Source organism: Osmerus eperlanus, chromosome 11 (genome assembly GCF_963692335.1).
Source record: "Osmerus eperlanus chromosome 11, fOsmEpe2.1, whole genome shotgun sequence".
NCBI classification, from domain to species: domain Eukaryota; kingdom Metazoa; phylum Chordata; class Actinopteri; order Osmeriformes; family Osmeridae; genus Osmerus; species Osmerus eperlanus.
Window position 1 is genome coordinate 5302122 of NC_085028.1, and position 23894 is coordinate 5326015.

The window sequence follows — 23894 nt, forward strand, 5'->3', positions numbered from 1 at the left end:
AATGAAGGTCATGAATCACACACCAGGGGTTGTTTGGGAAGTGATTTATGGGCAGGGGTCAGCATCTGGAGCACTTCAGTTAGAGACATTTTAATACGTTGGGATGTGATTATGATTGAGGGCTTAAAGTGCTGGACTTGAATGTATGAAATTGTTCATTTTGTAATGCCAGCGGAGGTTTAACTCTTTCTTTCCAATAAAGTTTCCACTGTAGATTTGTATGAACCCTCATCTCTGCACGCAGGTCTAACCCACAATTAAAATCACCTAGGTTCATGGAAGTTAAGAAATAGGCAATACACTACATATGAATGGACACAACAGATGTAAAGGACATTAGAAAATGTTTACACTTCATAATAATGAAGGCAGTACAATTTTCAAAGCTGCATCACTAAAGACATTCAAAATATAAGACGTAAATAAACCAGGGCTCTTCAGTTGTATTGTTGTTAACTTCAGTAAGTCAAGTCTGTCTAGTTGAGTCAAGTTCAGTTGAATTGGTTTAAGTAGTGTTCTTTCACATATGCACAACAGTCCACGCACCTCAACCAACAATTGGATCAGGTTAGTTTCCGCAGATGAATCCCCTGATCTGCAGAAAAGTGTGCATCATTCACATAAAACTAACTTTTCGTCCTTGATAAATATAGCTAGACCCTAATTTACATTCACACTGCCTGTTCAATGTAACAGGTCCATAATTATTTCAACCATTTGTGTTAACTTTCATAAACTTAGACTAATTAGTGAATTAATTTTAAAACCAATGAATTTTTATAACTCTAATGAATAATTTAATAATTGAAATAACTAATTTATCACTGGGTTACATAGGTGTATTGACGCAGAGTAAAATGCATTGCATACTAAATGATATGCTGATACACAACAATGTAACACAATCCTTGTTATTGACGATTGTAGTGTTAATATTATTCAATCAATATTTTTGTTTTGTTATTTCAGGTCTGAAAGCCAGAATGTATCTTCAGACCCTGACACAGAGCCCATCCTCTGGCCCTGGCAGGAGAGGTGGGTGGCAACCTTGAGGTGTAGAGGGTGTGGCAAGATGCTGGCTACCTATCCCCCGTGGTAATGCTAATGCTGTCCTTTGTCATTCTGATGCAGATAATCTCCCAGGCCAAGCTGAAGACGAGTCTCTCTCCCTGTCAGCCTGCCTGTATGCCTGCAGAGAAGGGATGTCAGCATCAAGGAGAGGTTATGAATGATGAGATTATAAATGAGGTCTGCACAGGAGTCCATCACAGTGTGTGTGTGTGTGTGTGTGAGAGAGAGAGAGAGACAGAAAGAGTGGAAGGGAGGGAGCAAGCCACCGAGGGAGGGAGGGAGTGTCGTCACTATGAATCAGAGGCTGTGAGCGAACAGGAGCCAGTCCCTCCTCCTCATTGCCCTCGTCAGCCAGTCTGCTCTGAGTCTCTCCGCACACAGCCCGCATCCAGCGCCCTACCAGCTGCTCTCCGTCTGCGTCTCCAGCCTCATACACGGACAGCACTGCTTCCAGCCGCTTCCTCAGACACAGCTCAGAACGCCACCACTGGGGAGGAAAACCAAAACAAGGGACATCAAAGAGGGATAAAGGATGAGTCTGTGTGGTGTGCTGGCGTCCGCTCCCTGGCGCGTGCCTGCGCAGCGCCCCGTCGCTCTCCTCCTGCTGCTTCTCAGCGCCAGAGTCGGGGGCACACCTGCCCCGGCAGAGCCCACGCAGGCCACACCCCTCGCTGACCCGTGCGAGGGACGGCCCTGCCTCAACGGAGGCGCCTGCTCTGGCCAGCCGTCCGACCCTGAGACCACCGACCCCATGACGGACGCCTTGGCCTACACGTGCACCTGTCCTTCCAGCTTCACCGGGCGCAACTGTGAGGTGAGATGTGCCTCTGAAATGGCCTGCCATGGTTTCTACTGGTGGCCTGGTTGTGTACGATAGACACCGAACAGAGTACTATACTACTTTAGTGCTGCTCTTCTATGTACTGTAACTTCCTGTGCGAGTGCCCTTTGTCTTTCTAGCGATGTCAAAGGCAAGCATGCGAAGCTTGTACTCATGACCAGTGTGTTTTATGTGGCAACAGGGTAGCAACTAGCGGTGTGCAGTGCCGACAGAAGTAACGGTACTGTAGGTACACCACCGTACAGGGCTTGTGAGAGGAAGTCCCACAGCTCTCGTAGGAGACACAGCCTGAGACATTATACACCATGCGAGAGAAGGTTCCAATCCCAGTTTGATTCAAAGGAAAACCAGCACTAGAGGGGCTTAGGGTTCACATGGGAAACATAGGAAAAATGTGCGACGGTTGTTCTGCCCCTGTCATCTCTGCGGAGAGAGAAGATCTGACTGAGAGCATTGTTCTTCAAAAGGCTTGGAGACCTGCTGTTGACCTCTGCAGCGGTCCTCTGTTTACAAGATCAGTACGGATGTTTGCATTATTTGAAGTCCCAGTTACCTGACCATGAGCTGCACGTACGCACAGTTACCTTGATGAGGCAATAGAGAACAGAAAGGTTCCTCCCCCTGGGAGAGAGTGACCCGGCGGAAGACAAACAGGTGGGGTCTTAATCCCATGGGTCACGGGGGGAGGCATGTAGAGGGATCTGGGTAGATAGGAGTGGAGCCCTTAGTGGAGCATCCAGCCAGGGACTCTCTGTCTGTCTCCTTGGATGTCCTGGATTCATCTCTCGGAATAGCAGGGAGGGCGGCTGCGGTCTGTGACTGTCGCAGCCGCCATCGCTTCCTCCGCACAGGTCTTCCATAGACAGTTGACGAGAGGAACTCTTTGGGGGATCATTGATTTTTCCTCTACACCCGTTCTCTCTTTCTCCATGGCAACTAGAGCAGCAGTCAATAGAGATTTGGTAAATGACCTGTTTGGCAGGGCTGCATCCTTCTGTGCGTCACACCACAGAAGGATCCGGTAAGAAGAGAGAGAGGGAGCGAGAGAAAGAGAGAGAGAACCAGTGTCAAAGAGACAACAACAACTGAATTGATTTCTCATACGCTCAACCGATCAGGTATTTTAAAGGGAACAGGAGGGTCAATCATGAAGGAGAAGGATCATCTTGGATGTGCCACTGTAATGGCGTAATAGTCATTTATTGTTCTGCTGTAACAGCATGAGATCCACGTTATAAACCTCTACCATTTATAACCTGACCTAGTTGATAAAACAGCTAGGGAGATAGATCCAGCCACGTCTTACATTATTCACCAGTCGCCTGGATGCTAGTTTGTCTGCATAAATCTTGACTGCTCTTCTTGTGAGCAGGGAGACGTGATTCTGTGCTCTGTCAGTGGTTCTGCCCTGAACCTCCAGCAGCATAGTCATCTTAAAAGGCCGTTCTGTGCACTAGAACAGCAGGTACTGTTCCGTACAACAGGGCTGGGTCAAGGTGCTGTTTTAGAGGAGAAGACCGGGGTTCCTACAGGATTATTTAGCCTCTCAAGGTAAGAAAGTCGTGCAAGTTTCTTTTTCACACAATACCCCCCCCCTCCCCTCTTTCTCTTCCTGTACCTTGCCTTTTCCCTCATCCTTTTCTTCCTCCGCTCCTTCAGAGGGTTCATTCCTAAATGTCAGACAGCCCCCCCCCCCCCCCCCCGGCTAAGGGACCAGATGAATACTGATTATCGTGAGGGGAACAGGCTGCTCTGAGGTGACCGCGCCATGTCTCTGGGCAGCTGGAGATACAGATTCGCCTAATTAGGAAGGGCTCAAAGCACAGCGCCAGCCTTTGGTGTCGGAGCTGCTTTGATATCTGTGGCTTGTTGGGACATTTGAGAGAGATAGGAGCCACAAGGAATATGATAATACCCACAGCCTCCTCTCCTCTCACTGTGGAGGGCCTTCTCATGCCACTGTTTACAAGAGAACCGCAGCGCTGTTGAAGGCAGGGAGTAGTGCAGGGAGAGCTTCCTACAGTTTGTTAGCCAGAACACCCGTATGGCCACAACCTCAAACGCGTCTAAATGATCTCTCGAGATCTAGACCCGTGACAGAGAATTTACATTTTACATTTACATTTAGTCATTTAGCAGACGCTCTTATCCAGAGCGACTTACAGTAAGTACAGGGACATTCCCCCGAGGCAAGTAGGGTGAAGTGCCTTGCCCAAGGACACAACGTCAGTTCGCATGACCGGGAATCGAACTGGCAACCTTCGGATTACTATCCCGATTCCCTCACCGCTCAGCCACCTGACTTTTGATGTTTTTGATGTTTTTGTATGATGAATTGATGTTTCATGTATGTTGCACGTTCCTACATTGACCTGAGGTGACCAGGCCATTGTAAGGAGCGTCCCTAGAGACTGACAGCTGAAAACAGAACAGCATTGTTCTGACTGTCGTACAGAACTCATAACTGCTTTGACGGGAAGAAAATAGAATGGCACCAAATGTTCAAGGGCATCCTCTTGGGCATCCTACTTCAGAAAACCGTCCAATCATCATCAACCTAACATGTTCCTTTTATCCACTCACCTCGGCCTCCACGGTGCAGCTTCCTTGTTCTTCCCTTATTTGCACGTCCGTTCGTCGGCGTACCTCTGAAGCAGTGTTTCTATTCTTGTCTGACCAACGAACGGACTCAGAAGGCTTTCTCACGTCTGTTGTGATTGTCCTCGTGTTCTTTTCATGTTGTGCGGCTCACGGCTAAGTTGAGGTGGAGCATGAGAGAGCCCTAATGGAATTGGATAACATGTATCTCCACAACACACATCACCTGGTGGAGACAGAGAGGCCTGGACAAAGACTCATGTTGAACCCCTTTCATAAACTTGGTGTGAAATAAATGTATTTCACAACTCCATGGTTAGGCTTCTGCTTGGCTTGGTATTAGGTATTTTACTTACCAGTTTGTCCTTTTTTTGAATGTGTACGGCACAAGCAGTCTGTATCATTCAACTCGACCGGCACAAAAGTGCAGCTAACTGCTGCCAGCAATGACTCGCCCTTCTCCATCCCATGGTAATTAGACCTTAGGCCTTCGATGATCCATTGTGTTGTTGTGACTTCACGGTAGTGAAGGTAATGTGATGATAAACGTGTTGTGGGATGCGCAGGAGAGGAGGACAGGCTGGGAGGAGGACAGGCTGGGAGTGCTAGCTCGTGTGTGTCATCTCTGTTCCTTTGCCCTTCATTCTTGCAGGGTATGGTGTCTCTTAGCAACAGTGCAGCCAAGGCTCCTGTTCTCCCAGTTATGATAGGGATGACACACACACACACACACACAAACACAAACAACACACACACTGTCTGTCAGTCAGCACAAACTGGTAAACAGTATTTTGCTAATGAAGCCATGCAGGATAAAAGGCAGTTTGATCCTTGTAATGGGATATGTTCTAACCCCGTCTGCGAGTCATAAAACATGGACTTAATCCTTCAATATCCTCAACAGAAAATAACCACAGAGCTCCGCGAACAAAGAGCAAGGCTGGGCTAACGTCAGCCCCCTCTGGATCTTGCGGCCCGTGGTGCCAGACAGTAATCAACCCTGGGTAGATCAGTGTCTGAACAGCTGAACAGCTGGGTCCCGGTGTTGGCAAGGGAGGGGGGGCATTGATCTTGTCTGTAGCAGGAGTCTCCAGCCTCCATCACACTGTTCACGGATTAAACCTCTCCATGTTAACCTGGGATCAATAGGTGTCTATCAGGTTTTTTCTATTGCTGTGCTCATTTGTCTTGAGTGGGGGGAGATCCTTTCTACCTGCCCCACCACCTGAAGACAGCGCTCGGTCCGTGACGCGACGATCATGACCCGCACACCTCTTCATCTGCACCAACAGCTGCACACTCACGTCTGTACACGCCGGCCGTGTTCAGAGCTCGTCTCAGGAGGTTGCGGTTCACAGACTCCTTCTCGTCTTCTCATCTCACTTCATCATCATCAGAGGAGGAGGAGCTGGAGGCACCGGGGGCCTCCATGGACATCTTCAGCCAGGAGCTTCACCTTGTCCAGGGTTGCTCCTGCTGGGAGCAAGTCACGACTGGTTGTGTCGACAGGTGGGACCCAGAGAGAAACTGTGTGTCTTTCTTTCAAGAAAGTCATGACTCATTCACTGACTCGCATCACTTTGTTCCTGTTCTTTTCACCGACAATATGGATGGTGGGCATGTTTTTGTCTTTTGGATCTGCAGCAGATGCGCGTGATTGCCGAGCGCATACGTTCCTGCCCAGTCTCGGGACTACATGTTCTCAATGTTCACGCTGTTTAGGCTATAAAATAAATGATGTTCATGTGCTCCAGATTTGAAGTCACAGGGGAACAGAATGTTCAGTTTGCTTCTACGAATTCAGCTTGAAAGATACCACAGCTCTTCTGGATCCTTCCCAGCTTTGCACCCAGCAGGACAGTATATGTAAGTGGGTCAGAGAGAACAGACCCCTCATGCATCACCATACAGCAAGTAGCTGGGCCTGCCCGGCTGGGGATGAGAGATGATCAGGGGAGAAGGTGTCTCTGTGGGTAGAAGGCGTTTGGGGTGGGAGCAGTGGGAGCCGATCTGATTGGGTGTCTGTTACATTGGTTAACCATCAATTGGATGTATTTATAAAAGAATGTGTAGCCCCTATTCAGTCCTTTGTACATCTCTGATATTCCTGTAGCCCCCTTACACACATTGGGAACACTGGACAAGGACAGTGCTGTAGACAGTTAATAGACTCTGATGGTACACATGTTCCCTGCATCCCTCAGGCATCTCCACCTGGTTAGGTATTAATAGTCCTCCGCTGCCAGCCTCTCACCCTTGCTCCTCTGTAGACAACCACTGCTCTCACATGTCTCTGTTTTCGCACTACCTCTCTCTCTCCTCCTCTTTCTCTCTCTCTTTATCTCTCTCTCGCGCTCTCTCTCTCTACTGCTTTCTCTCTCTCTCTCTCCCGCTATCTCTCTCCCCCTCCCCCTCCATCCCTCTCTCTCTCTATCTGCACTCCCCCTCCATCTCCATCTCTCTTTCTCTGATTGTGTTCTATACCGTATATAGGGAGTTTTGTAAAAGAAAGCATGGATATACATGAGATATACATAAGTAGAGCATTTTAAAAGACTAGAGGGTAAGTTAAAAGGTGAAGTAAAAATAGGAGCGAGGCAGGCATGATTCAGGGTTCAGGATGTGATTAGGATCCCCAGCAGCAGCTACTCTTCCTCGGGTCCACAGATAAGACCGTCAAAACAACCACCTGAAATATAAATGTAACTGACAATAATCTTTCTCACAAACATTACTGTATTTTTCTTGATATACAAAAATATGTAAATTATTCCATCTAAATTCAAAAGCATTTAATATAAATGACTTACAGAGTGCAATCTTAACACATATTTATACTGTATATGTATTTATATTGCTATAGATAAAAACACTAACATAAACATTTGGTTACATGCAGGTGTAAGGCCATCAGGTGTTGCTTCACTTGTTTTTGAAAGCTTCCCTCACTGTGTGCGCCAGCAGTCTCAGCAGGGAGGGAGTTCACTGCAACATGGCTGTGGCACACTGTGCACTGCTTTGATTGCATTAATAGGAATGGTGTAGAGACCTCTGGCAGGGTAGATATGTATGTTAGAGCTGAATGGGAGTTGACTACACAACAATTCTAACAAAAACAAGGAGGGGTACTGTCAGGCTTTCCTTAATTTTCAACCAGGAGAGATTGACATGCATGTTGTTTACATCAAACTGCAAGATGAAGTTGTTGGTTCTGAGCCAGCTGCCGTTTTCCTACATCCTTCTTTGCAGCGCCTGCCTGTGTCATTGGGCAATGGTCTAGAAATGATAGAGCAAGGACTTGTTTAGTAAAGTGTGGAGTTAGAAAAGCAGAGCACTGCTGTATGACAGATGAATTACAACCCATCTTTACTACTGCCTTGGGGGCAGTTTATCATCTAAAACCAAGAAGCTTTGTTTCAACACATTGCTTACACAATTTTGGTCCGTAATTGTAATTGGTAACTTTTACTCTTTGAAATGTTTAAGACTAGTTTATTTCAAGTAACCGTGGCAACATTGGATAGTCCTTGACGCTACAAGACAGGTGTGTGTGCTTGATTGTGTTTGAATGATTTACATTAATCATATGTAAAGTGCAGCCTTTGATGCCACAGCACAGAGGTGAAGGGGGTAGAGTGGGGATTGGAGGCTGGCAGTGGAGCTTTGATGTAGACAACATGTAAGGCTGGAGCAGCGCCTCATCAGATTGGTCAATAGTCTCGTTGTCTTTTTCATTTTGTTTTTGCTCGAACTGTGTCTGTGTCCGTGTTTATGGCTATCTTACGCCTGTCAAAGCATGACAGTCGCCACGTCCCCAAGGTAAACGCCACAGCATCCAGATCATTCTTCTAGAGCATCAGTCGTCCATCAAACCCCAGGCCGACAGCTGTTATTCGTCTTCTCACAGCGTGAATCAGGCTGACGTGATCAAACACTATCAACACAGTGTGATGACTTGTGTCGGAGGCTTGTCTTATTATAGACGTGTCATGGCCAGTGCAGTGGTGAGAGAGCGGTGTTGACTGTGTGAAGCCCTGATGAGTCTGGGTCCTGGTCTACAGTCAGTCACAGTCGTGCGTGGTACTGTGCCGCAATATAACACAGCCAGGTAGCCTCTGAGCATGATGTCATGCCGAGGCAGAGCTTCATTAAAAGAGGACCTTGAGCGGAAACTGTCAAAAACTCCCGGCTCCAGGATCAGTCCCTGGCCTATAGCAGGAAGGGGAGGCATGTGCTGAAGTGTTTCTTGGTAACAGACACAGGACCCCGTCCCGACTGCTGCTCAGGATACCAGGTTGTCAGTCTGCCCCCCCCCCCACCAGACTCCTAATTTTACTTTTTTTTTTTTTACTTTTTACCTTTCGTCTGGTTCTTTTTACCACTGGTTTGAGTTGTCTGTCTCCTAATTGCCACCCCCTTCCTCTCAGGGTCACCTTTCTTATTTCACCCCTCTACCAGAACCGCCTCGTTAGTATTCCGTTGTCTTTGATTGGACAGTCCGGCACCGCCGTCTGTGGTGACGGTGGCAGGCAGACCAAACAGCATGTGGGGCATATGTGCTTTGATATATGAGACCTGTGTTTGTTCATGCCTGCATCAGTGTTTGTGTGTGTGTGAGTTTGGGCATGCGTGAATGTGTGTGTTTGCACACCAGCATCCTTGCATGTGTCTGGGACCCTCTCCTCCTGTCTCATCGCCACGGTTATTTGTTACCGTGTTACGCAATGCAGGGAGATGCTCTAGTTTCCCTGCTGCAGCGACCAGGCTGTTACAGGTTGCCATGCATGCTTTTTTTAGCAGACAATGTGTCAGATCAAAACCCAGGTTGCATGGAGACATTTGCATTCTTAAAGCTCTCTCTTCATGACCACGTCGTGTCCTTGGGCAAGGCACTTCACCCTACTTGCCTCGGGGGAATGTCCCTGTACTTACTGTAAGTCGCTCTGGATAAGAGCGTCTGCTAAATGACTAAATGTAAATGTAAATGTAAATGACCAGAACATTGTCTTCAATTAAATAAATCAAGGATGGCGCTTTCTTAAGGAGTTTCAAAATGGGCACATTGATTATTAGTTTCTCATCAAACTAATAATGATACACTAAAACCTCTTCCTTCTCATCTTTCCTTGTTTAAGTGTATCCAGAATTTGATCAGGTGGAAATGTTTCTGTTCAGCTGTTTGATAGTCGTTCTGTAGGCTCCACCCTCTCAGAGAGCTAGAAGATCGTCACAGGCATACAAAAACTCAAACATCTCATCTCTCACTGAACATGCACATGTTCCTTGGGCCAGTGACCTCCCAGGTGCCTTTGAGATGTGCAAATACCTGCTTCTGTCTCGACCTCCTCTTGTGCCAAGGCAGCATGAGCCCTGCACGCCACTACGGACGAGCAGGAGGAGACAGCTGCTTCATTCTCATACGTCTCATGTGAACTATGAGAGAGCTGCAAAGGAAATGTTTCACAAAGTGTGTGAATGTGCTCCACGGGAGTGCTCACCTGCTGTTTGTGTGTCTACCACACACACACTCTTCGGGCTTGAGCACCAAAAACAGCTAATTGCTTTCAGGTTACCTAGCTACTGTAGCTATGGCAACACAGATGTCTTGATCATTATTGAATGGAGGCAGCAGCATCCTGGGCACCCTGATGAAGGGTCATGACTACTTCACATACTGTAAACTGATATATACAGACTGTATGAACTGTGTTGTAGGAACTGATGTTCCTACAACACAGCCTTGAACAAAAACCCACAGAGGATTCTTCAGTGTTGCAGTGTGTATGTGTGTTTTGTGTGTGTATCTATGTGCATGCCTTTGTGCTTGACCGTACAATATATGGTTTTAATCTCTACTCCTATGGGACTAGCTCTGCCATCTCACAACCATTTTTCTTCTTAGTTAGGACTGGTGGGAACTATGGAACTATCCGGCCATTACACCCCCACAGCATGTCCACGGCAATGATGACTCAAACAAACATTTACTGACTGAAAAAGTGACTAAATGGGAAGGCTCACAGGATGAGTTATAACCGAGCTGTCAGCCCTGAGGTCTGGCCACCAGCAAGCTGCAGGAACACACCACAAACTTAGACCATCTTAGTACAACCCAGCAGAGATCATCAGAACATCCTGCTCCTCATCCACACAGTAGTGTCTCCACACATATGCATATCCTGACAGAGCAGATTCAGTTCACTGGCACTACAGACCTACTGGAACAACAAGGTTAGCTTGGATAGGTTACAAATATGGTTCTTTATGGATTTAAGTATTGTTTTTACCTTATTGCTATCAGAAACTGATCTCTATAAGCCAATGATGTTTCAAGCCTACCCACCCTTTTGCAAATGTATTTTTAAACCATATCAATTGAATGAAAAAGAAAAACGTTTTTTCTATGCTATCTACACACTGTACACATTTTTTACAAAGTTTTCGTGTTTTCAATATTCAACTGCAGGCCTGTCCCTTATTTACTCAGGGACAACATGGCATACTTGACTAAAGAATTGACTAAATTACTGCAAGTTATCAAGAGTCTGAGAAAACAAACTAGGGTGAAAGATGGCTAGTACAGTGTGTCCAGGTCAGAAGAGGTTTGTAAGGAGTGAGTCAGCCCACTTTGCAACTGTGCTTTCAGAGTCAGTGGCAGAGTCAGTGGCAGAGTCTCGTGAGAAGACTCGACGGGTTCAGTGATAATGAGCTGTGACTCATTCCTATGGAGAGGAGAACTGCTAAGGATACTGAAGGATTCTTCTGCCTTACAAAGACGAGCTTGAGTGTGTGTCTGGCTGGAGAGTCAAAATGAAAGTTGTCTGCATTTGGTTTGTCTGATGTTTGATCAGCTGCAGGGGCTGGAAACACAACAGTTTAATATGCCGGCTCTTGGTGACAGACTCTGGTGGCAGAACCAATAGTCTTAGAGCAAGGTGACCATCATAGCTTTGTCCTATCACCTTCAACTATTTTGATCTTTTTTTTTCTGTTTTGCTTCTTCGACCGAATCCACTCAATTATTCACAGAAGGAAACAGCATGAAACAAGCTGTCAGGGCCCATTTGTGTCATAAGTGCATGACAGCGAGGAACCAGCTCTGAGCTGTTTGTATGAAGAGGTAGCAGCTCCATAGCCTTTAACAAGGAAGCCAACTTCAGAACAGTTTGTTCTTGTTTTTCACTTTGCCATCAAACAAATGTATTGCTGTAACCTTTCCAGACACCACCTGTACGAACAAAATGTAAAACACCAACAGCATGTAAACTAGTGGTAAAGAATGGATGGTGATTAGGACAAGGGAGGGTAGGAGAGGGTAGGGAATAAGATTTGAGGTGTGACGTGATAGATGAAATCGAGAAAGGACTGTTTACAATTTGTACACACTTTCTCCCTGGAACTCTAGTCACACGTAACAATGTTGTATGCACTGTCCCCTTGGCTTTGTAAGTCTAAGCTAGAATTGTGGAAGGGGGGGTAAAAAACATGTGTTGTACACAACATATAATATAGACAAAGGAGGAAATGGAGCCCTTGGATGTGCAGTGTGAGGGGCTGTGGTTGAGAAGGGAGATGTTTTCATGTTGCTTCTTCTACCTCTCCCTCTACCCACTGCTCCTCACAGTTTTTCACAGACCCCTGTGCCAGCAGCCCCTGTCTCCATGGCAACTGTAGCCGCAGTGACGAAGGGGAGGCCCACACCTGTGAGTGTGTTGAGGGCTACGAGGGGGAAAGGTGTGACCAGCCCATCCTGGACCTGCCCGTGTCTAACTGGGAGCTAGCCATGCCCCCTGCCCCTGATCAGGCCACTCCTGCCACGCCTACCACCGCCACTCAACCACCTCAGCCAACCAGCATCCCTTCCACCAGCCAGGCCACACCCACCCTGCAGCCGTGGGAACCCAAGGCTGGACAGAGGCTGCTGATGGTGCCCTGGGACAAAGACCAGGTAAAAGAACGGCCTTGCTCAGGTTTTTTCTTTTTTACCTTAATACAGTGTAAGTATGTATTGTTGTTTACCTGTGTGTGTGTGTGTTTGTGTGTGCGTGCGTGTGTGTTGAAGGTGACGGAGGGGATGCACTGTGTGAGCCCTGAGTTATGTGAGCTCACCTCTGGAACACTGACTGTTTCCCTGGAGGTGCCTGAGGAGACTGCTGTCAAGTAAGGGACCGTGTCTGCTCACAGGCACAACCCACACCACACGTTAGAGTCACTACTGCCCTGTCTGAATCAGGGAGATCTTCAGCACGTTTTCTGGCTATTTTTAGTTGTTCGTCCTGTGTGACACTAAAGCTGTTGCTGTTTGTGATCTGCTTATCGATTCCTAAAGCTTGTGTGCAAACTTCGCATTCATTCACACTATCTCTCTCTCTCTCTTTCGCACAGACAAACACACACAAACACACATCCAGCACAGAACTGTCAATTGAAACACAAGCTAAAGACGCACATGGTCAAGGTATTCAGAGGCTGAAAAGGAGATCGTGAACTTGTGTGTCCGTGTGTTTGCGAGTGTGCCGTGACGGAGAGAGAGAAAAGACAAGAGTATCTCTGTGCATCTGCTTGCTTGCTGCATTTTTCCCCGCAACAGTATTTGTTTCACACTCAGGTGAGTAATGGCCCTTGACAGCACGATCCATAGCTCATCTCCCTGGCCTTCAGAAACTGCTGCCTCACCGTGGCGGTGTCACCATGGGGATCAACCTTCCTCCACCCCAGACTCACACGCCCCTCTCATTACTCAGAGTCCCCGGGGGCCGTGCAGGCTGTAGGGCTGCACTAGCATCACTCTGTACCACATTGGTTTTGCCTTTGTGGTTGACTGCTCTTTGTCTTTTTATCAGGGTTTTTCATTCACACACACACAAACGCACAACCGTGTCTATCCATCTGTCTCTCTCCCATCCTCTCCCTCTCTGTCTCTGTCTCTGTCTCTGTCTCTCTCTCTCTCTCTCTCTCTCTCTCTCTCTCTCTCTCTATCTCTCTCTCTCTCTCTCTCCCTCTGTGTCTCTCACACACTGTCTATCTCTCCCACTCTTCGTTTCTCCCTTTCTCTGTCTCTCTCCAGGGTGTTGGTGAACGTGAGTGGGGCTCCCGTGCTGTGGCGTGTGGGTGAGGAAGGGTTCCAGCGTTCCTCTGTGCTGGAGGGCACCATCATGTGGTTCCAGCAGGCCGCAGATGGACTAGTGGTTCCAGACCAGTCCCTGCCTCTAGGACACAACTACTTCCTCAGTAAGATCCCTCCTACTGACCAATGGCATCTCTGTGAGGATGCTATCGTCCCCGACAAATAGGGGACATCCTTAGGACATAAAGAGACACTCTGTACGGTCTTGCCATGATATAAATATTGTAACCTCTATGAACATGTTCATATATACACACTTCAGGACCACAAGAGCATGTCCAGAATAGACCTGATGGTCACAATCCGAATGTTTCTGTAAGAGCCTAATATTACCACCTTACAAGCTGTTCCAATTCAGCCTCTGACAGGATTATAACAGGATATTGAACTGTCCTTAAACCAGCAGTTAACTGGTGTCCTGTTCCTTGGTGGTGATGAGCCTCCACTCTCCTGCGCACGTCTGACTACATGTGACGTTGGACCTTGAACTGTCTTTCCTTTGACTTTGATATATCTCTGAGTGTACGAACGGGGGAGTGACAACATGGAGTGGGGGGGTGATCCACTGTGTCACTGGCTCATCTTTGTGTTTGTTGTTTACTGGTTCTGAGTGGGGTCCAGAGTACTGCTATTAATCCTCCATTTGAGGGAGGTTTTGAAAACGCAGCTGCTTCTTGTGACTTGGGTCATATGAAGAACGGGAACAACATCAAATCTATTTCTGCCTGTCTCTTGTCTACTCTGTCTATCTAGCACAGTCGGCCACTGGGGAATCTTCTCACTGCGGTGACATCTAGGTGGATCATCTAGGGGTCATAAACATGTTTGATGCTCTATAAGAATAACAACCCTCTATAAAACCAGTTCTCACTCACTTGTCTGTCTGTCACATCTTTGACCGGGCGTTGCTTTTCTCCCTGCTAAACCTTTACATTAGTTCTCTTCTTTCGTTGTAGGCATGCTGCGTCTGGGCTCCGACAGCAGTGAGGAGGTGACCTTGAGACTGAACTTGACCGTCAAAGCCAGCAGCTGTGTGGAGCCTGGAAGCAGGTTCAGTGACCCACAATGCTCTGGGACGGGAAAATGCATCACCCAGCCTCCAGTGGTAAGGTCAGGGGTTAGAAGTGTCTTGTCCCCTCCACTTGTAAAGAAGGATCTTCATATCAGAAACGCACATGATTCAAGGCTGCTTGCAGGCTTGTGGCCCAATGTAGCTGAACATAGCTACGTCGCAAACCTAATGCCAATCAACACCTCATTATCAGGCTACAGAAAATGACACAATCAATGAGCTATTTGTGTAAGAATGATGGGATATCCTTGTTAGCAGAGCTCTCCGTCTCTCTACTCCCATAGAACACCTTCTTCTGTGAGTGTGAGGACAGCTATTCTGGCATCTTCTGTGAGGAGTTTGATGCCTGTCACCTGAGGCCCTGCCGCAACAACGCCACCTGCACCGATCAGAGGCAGGGCGATGAGGGACGGAACTACACTTGTACCTGCCCCCCAGGCAAGGGTTTCTGTGTGTGCGTGTGTGTGTGTTTGTGTGTGTGTGGGGGACTGTAAGCATGAGTGTATGTGTGTGCCCGTGTGTGTGTTTGTGTGTAGTACAGCTGACTACAAAGGAGAAGCTGCATTGGAGTGATGTCACGTTGCTCTGTGCGTCCCAGGGTTCGAGGGGGAGCGCTGCCAGACGCTGGTGGACCACTGCCTGTCTGAGCCCTGCAGAAACGGAGCTACCTGCTCCAGCAGCCTAGCAGGGCCCAGGTGCTACTGCCCTGAAGGTAGGTACCCTACTGCTCCATGACAGGGATCTTATTTAGGTGTTCCACTGATAATTCAAACAAAAATATATATGACTTCATGCCTGACGCGTGTTGAGTGCCAGGAGCTTTTATGATCAATTAAAACCCTTAAACATGAGCATAATGGGGTTGAATATGTGCCTTACATACAGAACAGTTGTTGTGTTTGATTTGAACAGTTGACATACAGAACAGTTGTTGTGTTTGATTTGATTTGATTTGTGGCTCTTCCTTAAATACCTGTTCCTTAAATAGATGTTCCCATTTCAACAGCCCAACTTAGGGCAGAGCCACACATCTGATACAAACAGAACAAAGAAACTTGTGATTCTGAATGTGGAGTTGTTTATGTGACAGAGTTGCGTTTTTTCGCCCTAGGCTGTATCATAATTATGTGAGTTAATGAGTTTTATTTTTGGAAACCCTACCTCGTCACATAAAATTATGTTTTTTGTTTTAATCAGAAAGCTAGACTATGACACAGTCGTTAACTTCTAGTGTACTAGAAGTTATGTAATGTACTACACTACATATATACTACACAACATATATACTACACTACATATGTACTACATTACATATATACTACATATGTACTACACTACATATATACTACACTACATATATACTACACTACATATGTACTACATTACATATATACTACATATGTACTACACTACATATATACTACACTACATATATACTATACTACATATATACTACACTACATATATACTACACTACATATGTACTACACTACATATTCTGATGCAGGGTGGCTGACTGAGACAGTATTCCATCCTGTAGTAATGCCAATGAATGGTTTGTGTTACAAGACAGAGTTTTAACAATAATCATATCTACATTCTAACATCATAAAAGGTCAATTTTGCACATACCACAAAAGTAATGTACTGAGGTGTGTATGATGCCATTAGATAAAGAAAATAAAGTAAATAAAATAAACTAAAGTGATCTTCCAACTTCCAGAATATTGCTTGATTTGCTAATTCCTACTAATGTCTAAAGATGTTTTGTGTATTGTGATATATAACAGTTGACGAACCATTTGAAAATGACAAATTAAAACTGTAATAGCTCAAATAAATTCTATAAAACAATGTCCCCAATTCTCGTCTAAACTTCTACGCTTTCCTCTAGCTCGAGTTTGATTGACAGTGGTTTCACAACATAAGCCCAGAAGGAAAGGTTGCCTTGCTAAAGGCGATTGGCTGGAACAGCATTGCTGGAACATAATTGGCTTGAAAGTAGCGGGCTGTCTGTGTTGCTAAACATCTCTCAGAGGGCCTCATTAGTTTACAAGTTCATGGGGGACAAAACCTATTGATTTTACAGATTATTTTTCTCCCTTTTATACCTTTAAGGATGTATATATTGTCTTTAAATAATTCTTTATTATAAATTATGAACCAAAGCGAACTCTGGAGAAAATGTATAAACCACTGTTCCCCAAAATACACAAGTGAGAGATCAGAGATATTTTCTCAGCACAAGCCACTTGCATTTAATTTCCCAGCAGTCTGCTCTCTCCGGGTCATGGTGTCATCTATGTGTTTATCTGTGTCACTCTTGTGCTTCATTTGAACTTTGGTCTGCAGCTCTAATGAGTTCTAAGGTACTTAACACTGGCTTTGGCCTCTCAAGGGAAATCTGTTCCCACAAAGTGCATGTGCCAAAGCAAAACTTCTGAGTAAGGGCATGCACACACACACACACACACACACACCCTCACACTTCGACCACAACAAACCCTGAGTTTTTTTCACTGCACGCACATAAATAAAACAACTGAGGATGACTGATGAACCGGCTCGAGAAATATTCCTGTTCAGGTACTCCTAATGAGGACAGCTAACAAAGCAAAACTGATTGAATTATTAATCAGTAGCTTTTGGACCAACTCCACTAATAAAAAAGAATAATTCTGCAGCTGTTTTTCCAGCAGAAAAAGAGCAACGATTCAACAATAGGACTGAAGAGCACTTCACCACTTTTTAATTAGTGCAGTGAAGATTTCAAAATATGTAACGCTCTTGTTGGGTAACCATGTATTTGAAGCTTTCCTGTGGGTTTCACAACAGTCCCCCTCTCCCAGTCTGCAGTTTGCATTCAAGCTGGGGGGTGGTCTGAACTGTGTGCTCGAGCCGTGTGACGGACAGACACCCAGCTCGACCTAGCTCTCCACAGGGGGAAGAAGAAGAGGGCGCTAGCTTGGAGGGTTTCACAGCTGAGGCTTGAGGAGGACTTGGATCAGTCTGGCCACTCCTACCTACTCCACGGACAGCCCAGAGTGGAGAAGTTGTCGAGCAGTCAAATCTGTGAAGTGTGAAGAGTAATCGAGGAGGGATAAAGACTGTGCTTCTGGTGTTCACTCTCTTGCTACTGCGCTGAATACTGTCTCTCTGTTGTCTGAAAGGGACACCTTTCTTTTTTTATTCCTCTCTCTCTGGAGGGTTCTGGACTTTTTTAAGAACGCCCCCCCCGCCCCCCCCCCCCACACACACACACATTTTCTCACCTGTTTACAGGATCGCTACTGTTTTCCCGCACACACACATAAATCATTCAAAGTATGAAATGTCTTTTGGCGGAGGCGGAACTCATTATCACGAAGCATTCTACGCAAACTGATGAATGACAACAGATGACAACAGTAGCAGAAACAATCAAAACAGCATTAGGCCTCGATCACTGACTGCCAGCCGAGTGAGTTGAATCCAGTGTCAGTACCAGGCCTGTGTGTCGACACAGCCGCTCCTGCAGTGCTCCCCTCCATCCTCCAGGCCTCTCTCAGCAGTGTGCCTGCCTCCTCCCAGGAACAGCGGGGTGGGAGGACGTCTATATTTAGAGTCTTAACCCTCTCTCTCCTGGTACTTTTCCGTAATGTACAAGCTCTCAACTCAGACTCATGGTGGAGGTCACCCGGGGCTTTGCTTAGGTGTGTGGTCACATTGGTGTGTGTGTGTGTGTGTATGCGTGTGTATATGTGTGTGTGTTCAGGTCTGTGTGTGATGATGTTGGAGTGTTTCACCCTCTGAGGGGTTGTCCAGCTGCCCCAGACTCCTGTGTCAGGGTGCATTATGGTCCGGTCCTGGGTGCTGTCACTGTGATCAGGGACAGAGCTCTGACGACGGCAGTTGCTCACTCCCCCCTGTCTCCCTGACGACCACACCTCAGGCCACAGACGGCGTGAAAATAGCCCGCCCCACCAGACAGGTTTCTGGGAGACAGACAGACAGACAGACAGGGGAATGCAGCTTGGCTTCCTCCTCTTATCTCAGAATCATCTTTCCTCTAAAGCCATGTTAGTGTTGTGCTTCTCTTGCCCTTCTGTTTCAGTCTAAACCTTTTTGACTGTCTGCTACTCTTGTCAGACTGAGGTTGTACATCTTTCCCCTGTGACGAGGTGTGCTGCCCCTCCCCCATCCTCCTCCATCTTTACCCAGATACCCCATCCCATGCTACTCTATAATTCATGGCCGATGGTACAGAGCCTGGCTGGGCTGTGCGTGAGTACTGTACATGCAGCGTAGAGTGCTGATTTCATCGGTGTGTATTTCATTACACTAATGAAGTGAGCCTTTTACAGGCGGATTCATCGATCTGGAGGGAGGGACCCTATTTTACCCATAGCACACAGTCCCAGACATTTATATCCATTGGGAGGAAGGAATAATCTGCTGGAGTCAGTGGAAAACGAACCTGTCTCTCTCTGTCTGTGTCACACACTCTCTAATTATTTCTTTCTTTCTTTCTCTTTCTCTCTCTCTCTCTCTCTCTCTCTCTCTCTCTCTCTCTCTCTCTCTCTCTCTCTCTCTCTCTCTCTCTCTCTCTCTCTCTCTCTCTCTCTCTCTCTCTCTCTCTCTCTCTCTCTCTCTCTCTCTCTCTCTCTCTCTCAGGGTATCAGGGCAGCATGTGTGAGCAGCGTGTGGACCCCTGTGCCTCCGGCCCCTGCCACAACAACGGGACCTGCTACCCTCAGGGTCCCGGCCTGGGCTTCGGCTGTAGCTGTGCTGTTGGCTTCACGGGCCCCACCTGCGCTCAGCTGGTGGACTTCTGTGCCCTCAACCCCTGCGCCCACGGGGTCTGTCGCAGCGTGGGCACCAGCTACAGGTGCCTGTGTGTCCCAGGTGAGGAACCCAGGCACGGCTGGGCATTCTGTCTCAAGCAGGCACATCTCTCTGAAACTGGTAAAAGATCGTGTCAAACCATCGATGGCTATCTAGATCATGTTGGGTGAATTGGTCCAAATCTATTGTGTGGGATGATGACAGATCATCATCCATCTCTTAAAGAGGCCTCTGTGGTTAGGACGATGACTCCTTCAGAGGGCCGTAAATACAAAGGGACACATTGGCCTCTCTCCCTGTTGGTCTTAACCATCTGGGTGGCTCTCTGTCTCTGCTGAACATAGCAGCTGATGTCTTTCTGTTGAAGACTCTGGGCCTGCACATACAGGCTCCTATGATCTGCTGCCTCTCTTCCGAAATACGTCAGCTCCTTAACATCAGGGCTCTGCCTCCTCTTTATTCACCACCTGTCTCAGATTGCTTTGGGTCTTTTATCCTTCTCTTCATCTACTCCTCACCTCTCCCCCCGCCCACCCTCCCAGCCCCATCGTCTGGTTGCCATGGTGAAACCGTTGCTCAGTGCCGCCGAGCCTGTGCTTGCAGCCTTGACTGCGCAAGTTGTCATGAGGATGCTGTCCAATGAAAAGGCTTTGCTCGGACCGCCACTGTTCGGGGACTGGCATGAGGGGTGATTTGCAATTACGATCCTGGAGAAAAAGCATGCATAATCAGAGTTACACGCGCACTCTCTCTCTCTCTCTCTCTCTCTCTCTCTCTCTCTCTCTCTCTCTCTCTCTCTCTCTCTCTCTCTCTCTCTCTCTCTCACACACACACACTCACACACAATTTTGTTTAGGGATTTAATTGACCTTTCCTCCCTTTTCATCAGCCTGCCAGATGGTGCATGGGAGTGTTGTGTGATGGAGAAGATGAGTTATGAGGCTGACGTGTGTCTGAGCACACACACACACACACACACACACAGCCTTGTGTGTCTGCCTCCAGTTCGGATAGGAGACAGGATGCTCAGGAACACAGACAGACTCACGGAAACACTCTTTTTCACTCACTGAAAATGAACAATGAAACACACGTAGATGCATGCACACCGCACATGCACGGACGCACACACCGCACATGCACGGACGCACACACAAGCACTTGGCATTGCAGTGTTTGTGATGACAGAACATCAAGTTCTTACAGCAACCCAGAGATTCTGTCAATCTGTGTGCTCTGACCTTGTAGCTGCACTGATTTCTTTTGGGGACAAAGATGGGGATGCCACGGTTGTCTCAATCCCAGTGTGAAGCTGCCCTCTAGTGGCATACAGGGGGAACAGCCTTGTGCATTCCATTCTCTTTCAGTAACATTCCATGCCCAAGAGGCATTGTGCTAGATTGTTCGAGTAAACCAAAGTGTTGCATGAACATGCAGATATGTACTAAGGCTGCAATAACCCAGTTGTGGGGTTATGTTATGCAAATATGGAATATGTATTGTTTTCATCCGTGACATGATCGGATATTTGATCAACGAAAGCTCTGTAAACGTGGTAAACCTCTCTGTCTGGCAGGCTACCATGGCTTGTATTGTGAAGAGGAGTACAACGAGTGCCTCTCAGCCCCCTGCCAGAACTACGCCACCTGCAGGGACCTCATCAACGCGTACGAGTGTGTCTGCACGCCTCAGTACGAAGGTGTGTGCCCGTCTGGGTCTCCTTGTACGAAGAGGATGTGCGCGCTAGCTTAGCGTACACCGCACAGAGCGTGTGCGCTCCAGTGGGAGGTAATGGCGATGCCATGTGTGTCGTCTCATGCGTTCCTCCTCTCTGCAGGGAAGCACTGTGAGGTGTACAGAGATCCCTGTCAGAGGGTGCACTGCCAGAACGGCGGCCACTGCAAGAGTGCGGGGCTGAACACCGCCTGTGTCTGTCCACCTGGATACCTGGGTGAGGACTCGACTTGAATGTGTGCGCGTGTGTGTGTGGTAGCCTTGCTGATGCGGAGCCACAGAGGGTGGCAGGGTCTGACTCTCTGTGCCGTCTCAGGGGACAGCTGCGAGGTGGACGTCAACGAGTGCGAGAGCAACCCCTGCCACCACGGAGGCACCTGCATCGACCAATCCAACGGCTTCACCTGTCACTGTTCCCCGGGCTGGGTGGGGCCGAGCTGCGAGATACGTGAGTCGTCCGCACCGCTTCTCCTCGTCCACCCACCGACGCTCATCCACTCGTCTCGTTCCGTCCCTAAATGCGTGTGCGTGCCTGTTTTGTGTGTGTTTTGTGTGTGTTTTGTGTGTGTTTTGTGTGTGTTGTGTATGTTTTGTGTGTGTTTTGTGTGTGTTTTGTGTGTGTTTTGTGTGTGTTTTGTGTGTGTTTTGTGTGTTCTGTGTGTGTGTGTTGCCCCCCCAGACCTGCAGTGGAAGCCCACACACCCCGAGGACTCCCTGACCAACATGCCGCGCCACTCCCTCTACATCATCATCGGGGCGCTGTGCGTGGCGTTCGTCCTCATGCTCATCATCCTGATCGTGGGGATTTGCCGCATCAGCCGCATCGAATACCAGGGCTCATCCCGCCACGCCTACCAGGAGTTCTACAACTGCCGCAGCATCGACAGCGAGTTCAGCAACGCCATCGCCTCCATCCGACACGCCAGGTATCCGGGCAACACGGGTGCATGGGGTGCCTCTCTAAACTGTTCGGCTCATCTGTAAAAACATGAGTTGCATGCACATGTGCTTACCTCTCTTGTTTAGGACAGATGTGATGTTCCCCCTGTGTTTCTCCCGTCAGATTTGGGAAGAAGTCCAGGCCGGCCATGTACGACGCCACCCCCATCACGTACGAGGACTACAGTCCGGACGACAAACCGCTCGTCACTCTAATCAAAACCAAAGACTTGTAAAAATAAACACCACAGACGCCACGTGTAACAACCACACGTCACCTCACGACCACACGGGGCCATCTGTCGACTTGAGACCGCGAATGCTATCATGTTCACACGCTACCACACATTCCATTGCAACAACACATTCCATTGGGACTACAAATCCCATCATGGCCTCAAACACCTTCACGAGGGCACATGACCCACGTCACATCATGACATCTCACTCTGCAAAAGCACACATACAAGTCAGTGTTTCTACCAACAACAAAATAACTAAATGTAACTACACATAAACAAACGTAGAAGCAAGAAAATAGCTAGAGAATATGTCGTTCTAAAATAATTCTGCAGTTTGTCTATTTTCCATTTGAAATCCGTGAGGCTACTGTAGCATAACAGCTTACTTTACATTTTATTATTCTGTGAAGATGTGAAACAAAACAGTGTTTGTGCCGGCCAGCTGTCCAGTATAGCTACCTGTCCTTCTACCAATTACTGGAGAGACCTCCAGCCCTGGGACTCAGGGGCCAGTAGAGAGCAACCTGTCCCTCCACATAGACACTCACAGATCACACTGCTGATAGCGTCCTAACTGATGTGGTAGATAGTAGGAGCACACATGTGTATCTGCTGTAGGTTGCCTTACTTGGTGCATGGGTAGATTTGATGGTTTCTGCATTATTTTGAAACCCTCCGTATTGTTGTTGATTGCGTGAATACAGTAGCTTTTCCAGGGTTTGTGCCAAACTCTTCTTCTTCAGGCAACACGTGGTGGTAGATGGAATGTCTAGATCCACTATGTAGTGGGAGCCGTTGGAACAGTGCTTTGAAAAATATATATTTGTTGTCATATTTTTGTTATTGACATGCAGGTTCTGTGTAAATAAAGGCAGGAGTGCTCATATTCACAGTGTTGTGTAACGTACCTGAGGACGGCGTTCCTCCGGGAGTGGTGAGGGGAGCTGGGATGATCATGTTTGGGGGTGGCAGAGGGTCAGGGGTCATGGTCGGGGTGTGCCAGGTGGTATGCTCCAGTGTCAGTGTGCTTGTGTGTCCCAGGTACCCAGGTGCAGGGGTCTCTTTCTGTGTGCTGTCATGTTGTCCCTCTCAGGACCAGACCCTGGGTGAAGAGCCAGCTCGGACTGATCCTGCCTACAGGCTTATCCTCCTTCTTTTTCTTTTTTTTACGAAAAGAACCATGAATATTATCTATGTTGAATGATGTAACAATAAAAATGTAGGTGAACATTAGCATTGGGTCTTCTTCAATTATTATATGTCATTTTAGTGGTGCTCTTAAATAATGATTCAAGATGTACCAGCATTTGTACACAAATGGAAAGAAACGGATGCAACCCAGACCAACTAATAGAATTATAGTGATTAACACTTCAGCATGATGTAGGAGTTGCTTCCCACACCAGAATGGTTCATGCCCACAGACAACAACCAATCTCAGGGTGA

The 23894-nt window shown here is 47.4% G+C and overlaps 1 protein-coding gene across 1 annotated transcript; it reads left to right on the forward strand.

Annotated features, from left to right (window-relative positions):
* Positions 1-1398: 1398 nt before the first annotated feature.
* dner (delta/notch-like EGF repeat containing) lies at positions 1399-23681 on the forward strand. The gene is made up of 13 exons (XM_062473011.1): positions 1399-1885; positions 12135-12458; positions 12573-12670; positions 13578-13741; positions 14594-14742; positions 14994-15147; positions 15308-15421; positions 19363-19593; positions 21110-21232; positions 21371-21484; positions 21584-21715; positions 21947-22193; positions 22331-23681. The coding sequence occupies exons 1-13, from the start codon at positions 1604-1606 to the stop codon at positions 22440-22442; spliced, it is 2244 nt and encodes a 747-aa protein (XP_062328995.1). The 5' UTR covers positions 1399-1603; the 3' UTR covers positions 22443-23681.
* The last annotated feature ends 213 nt before the right edge of the window (positions 23682-23894 follow it).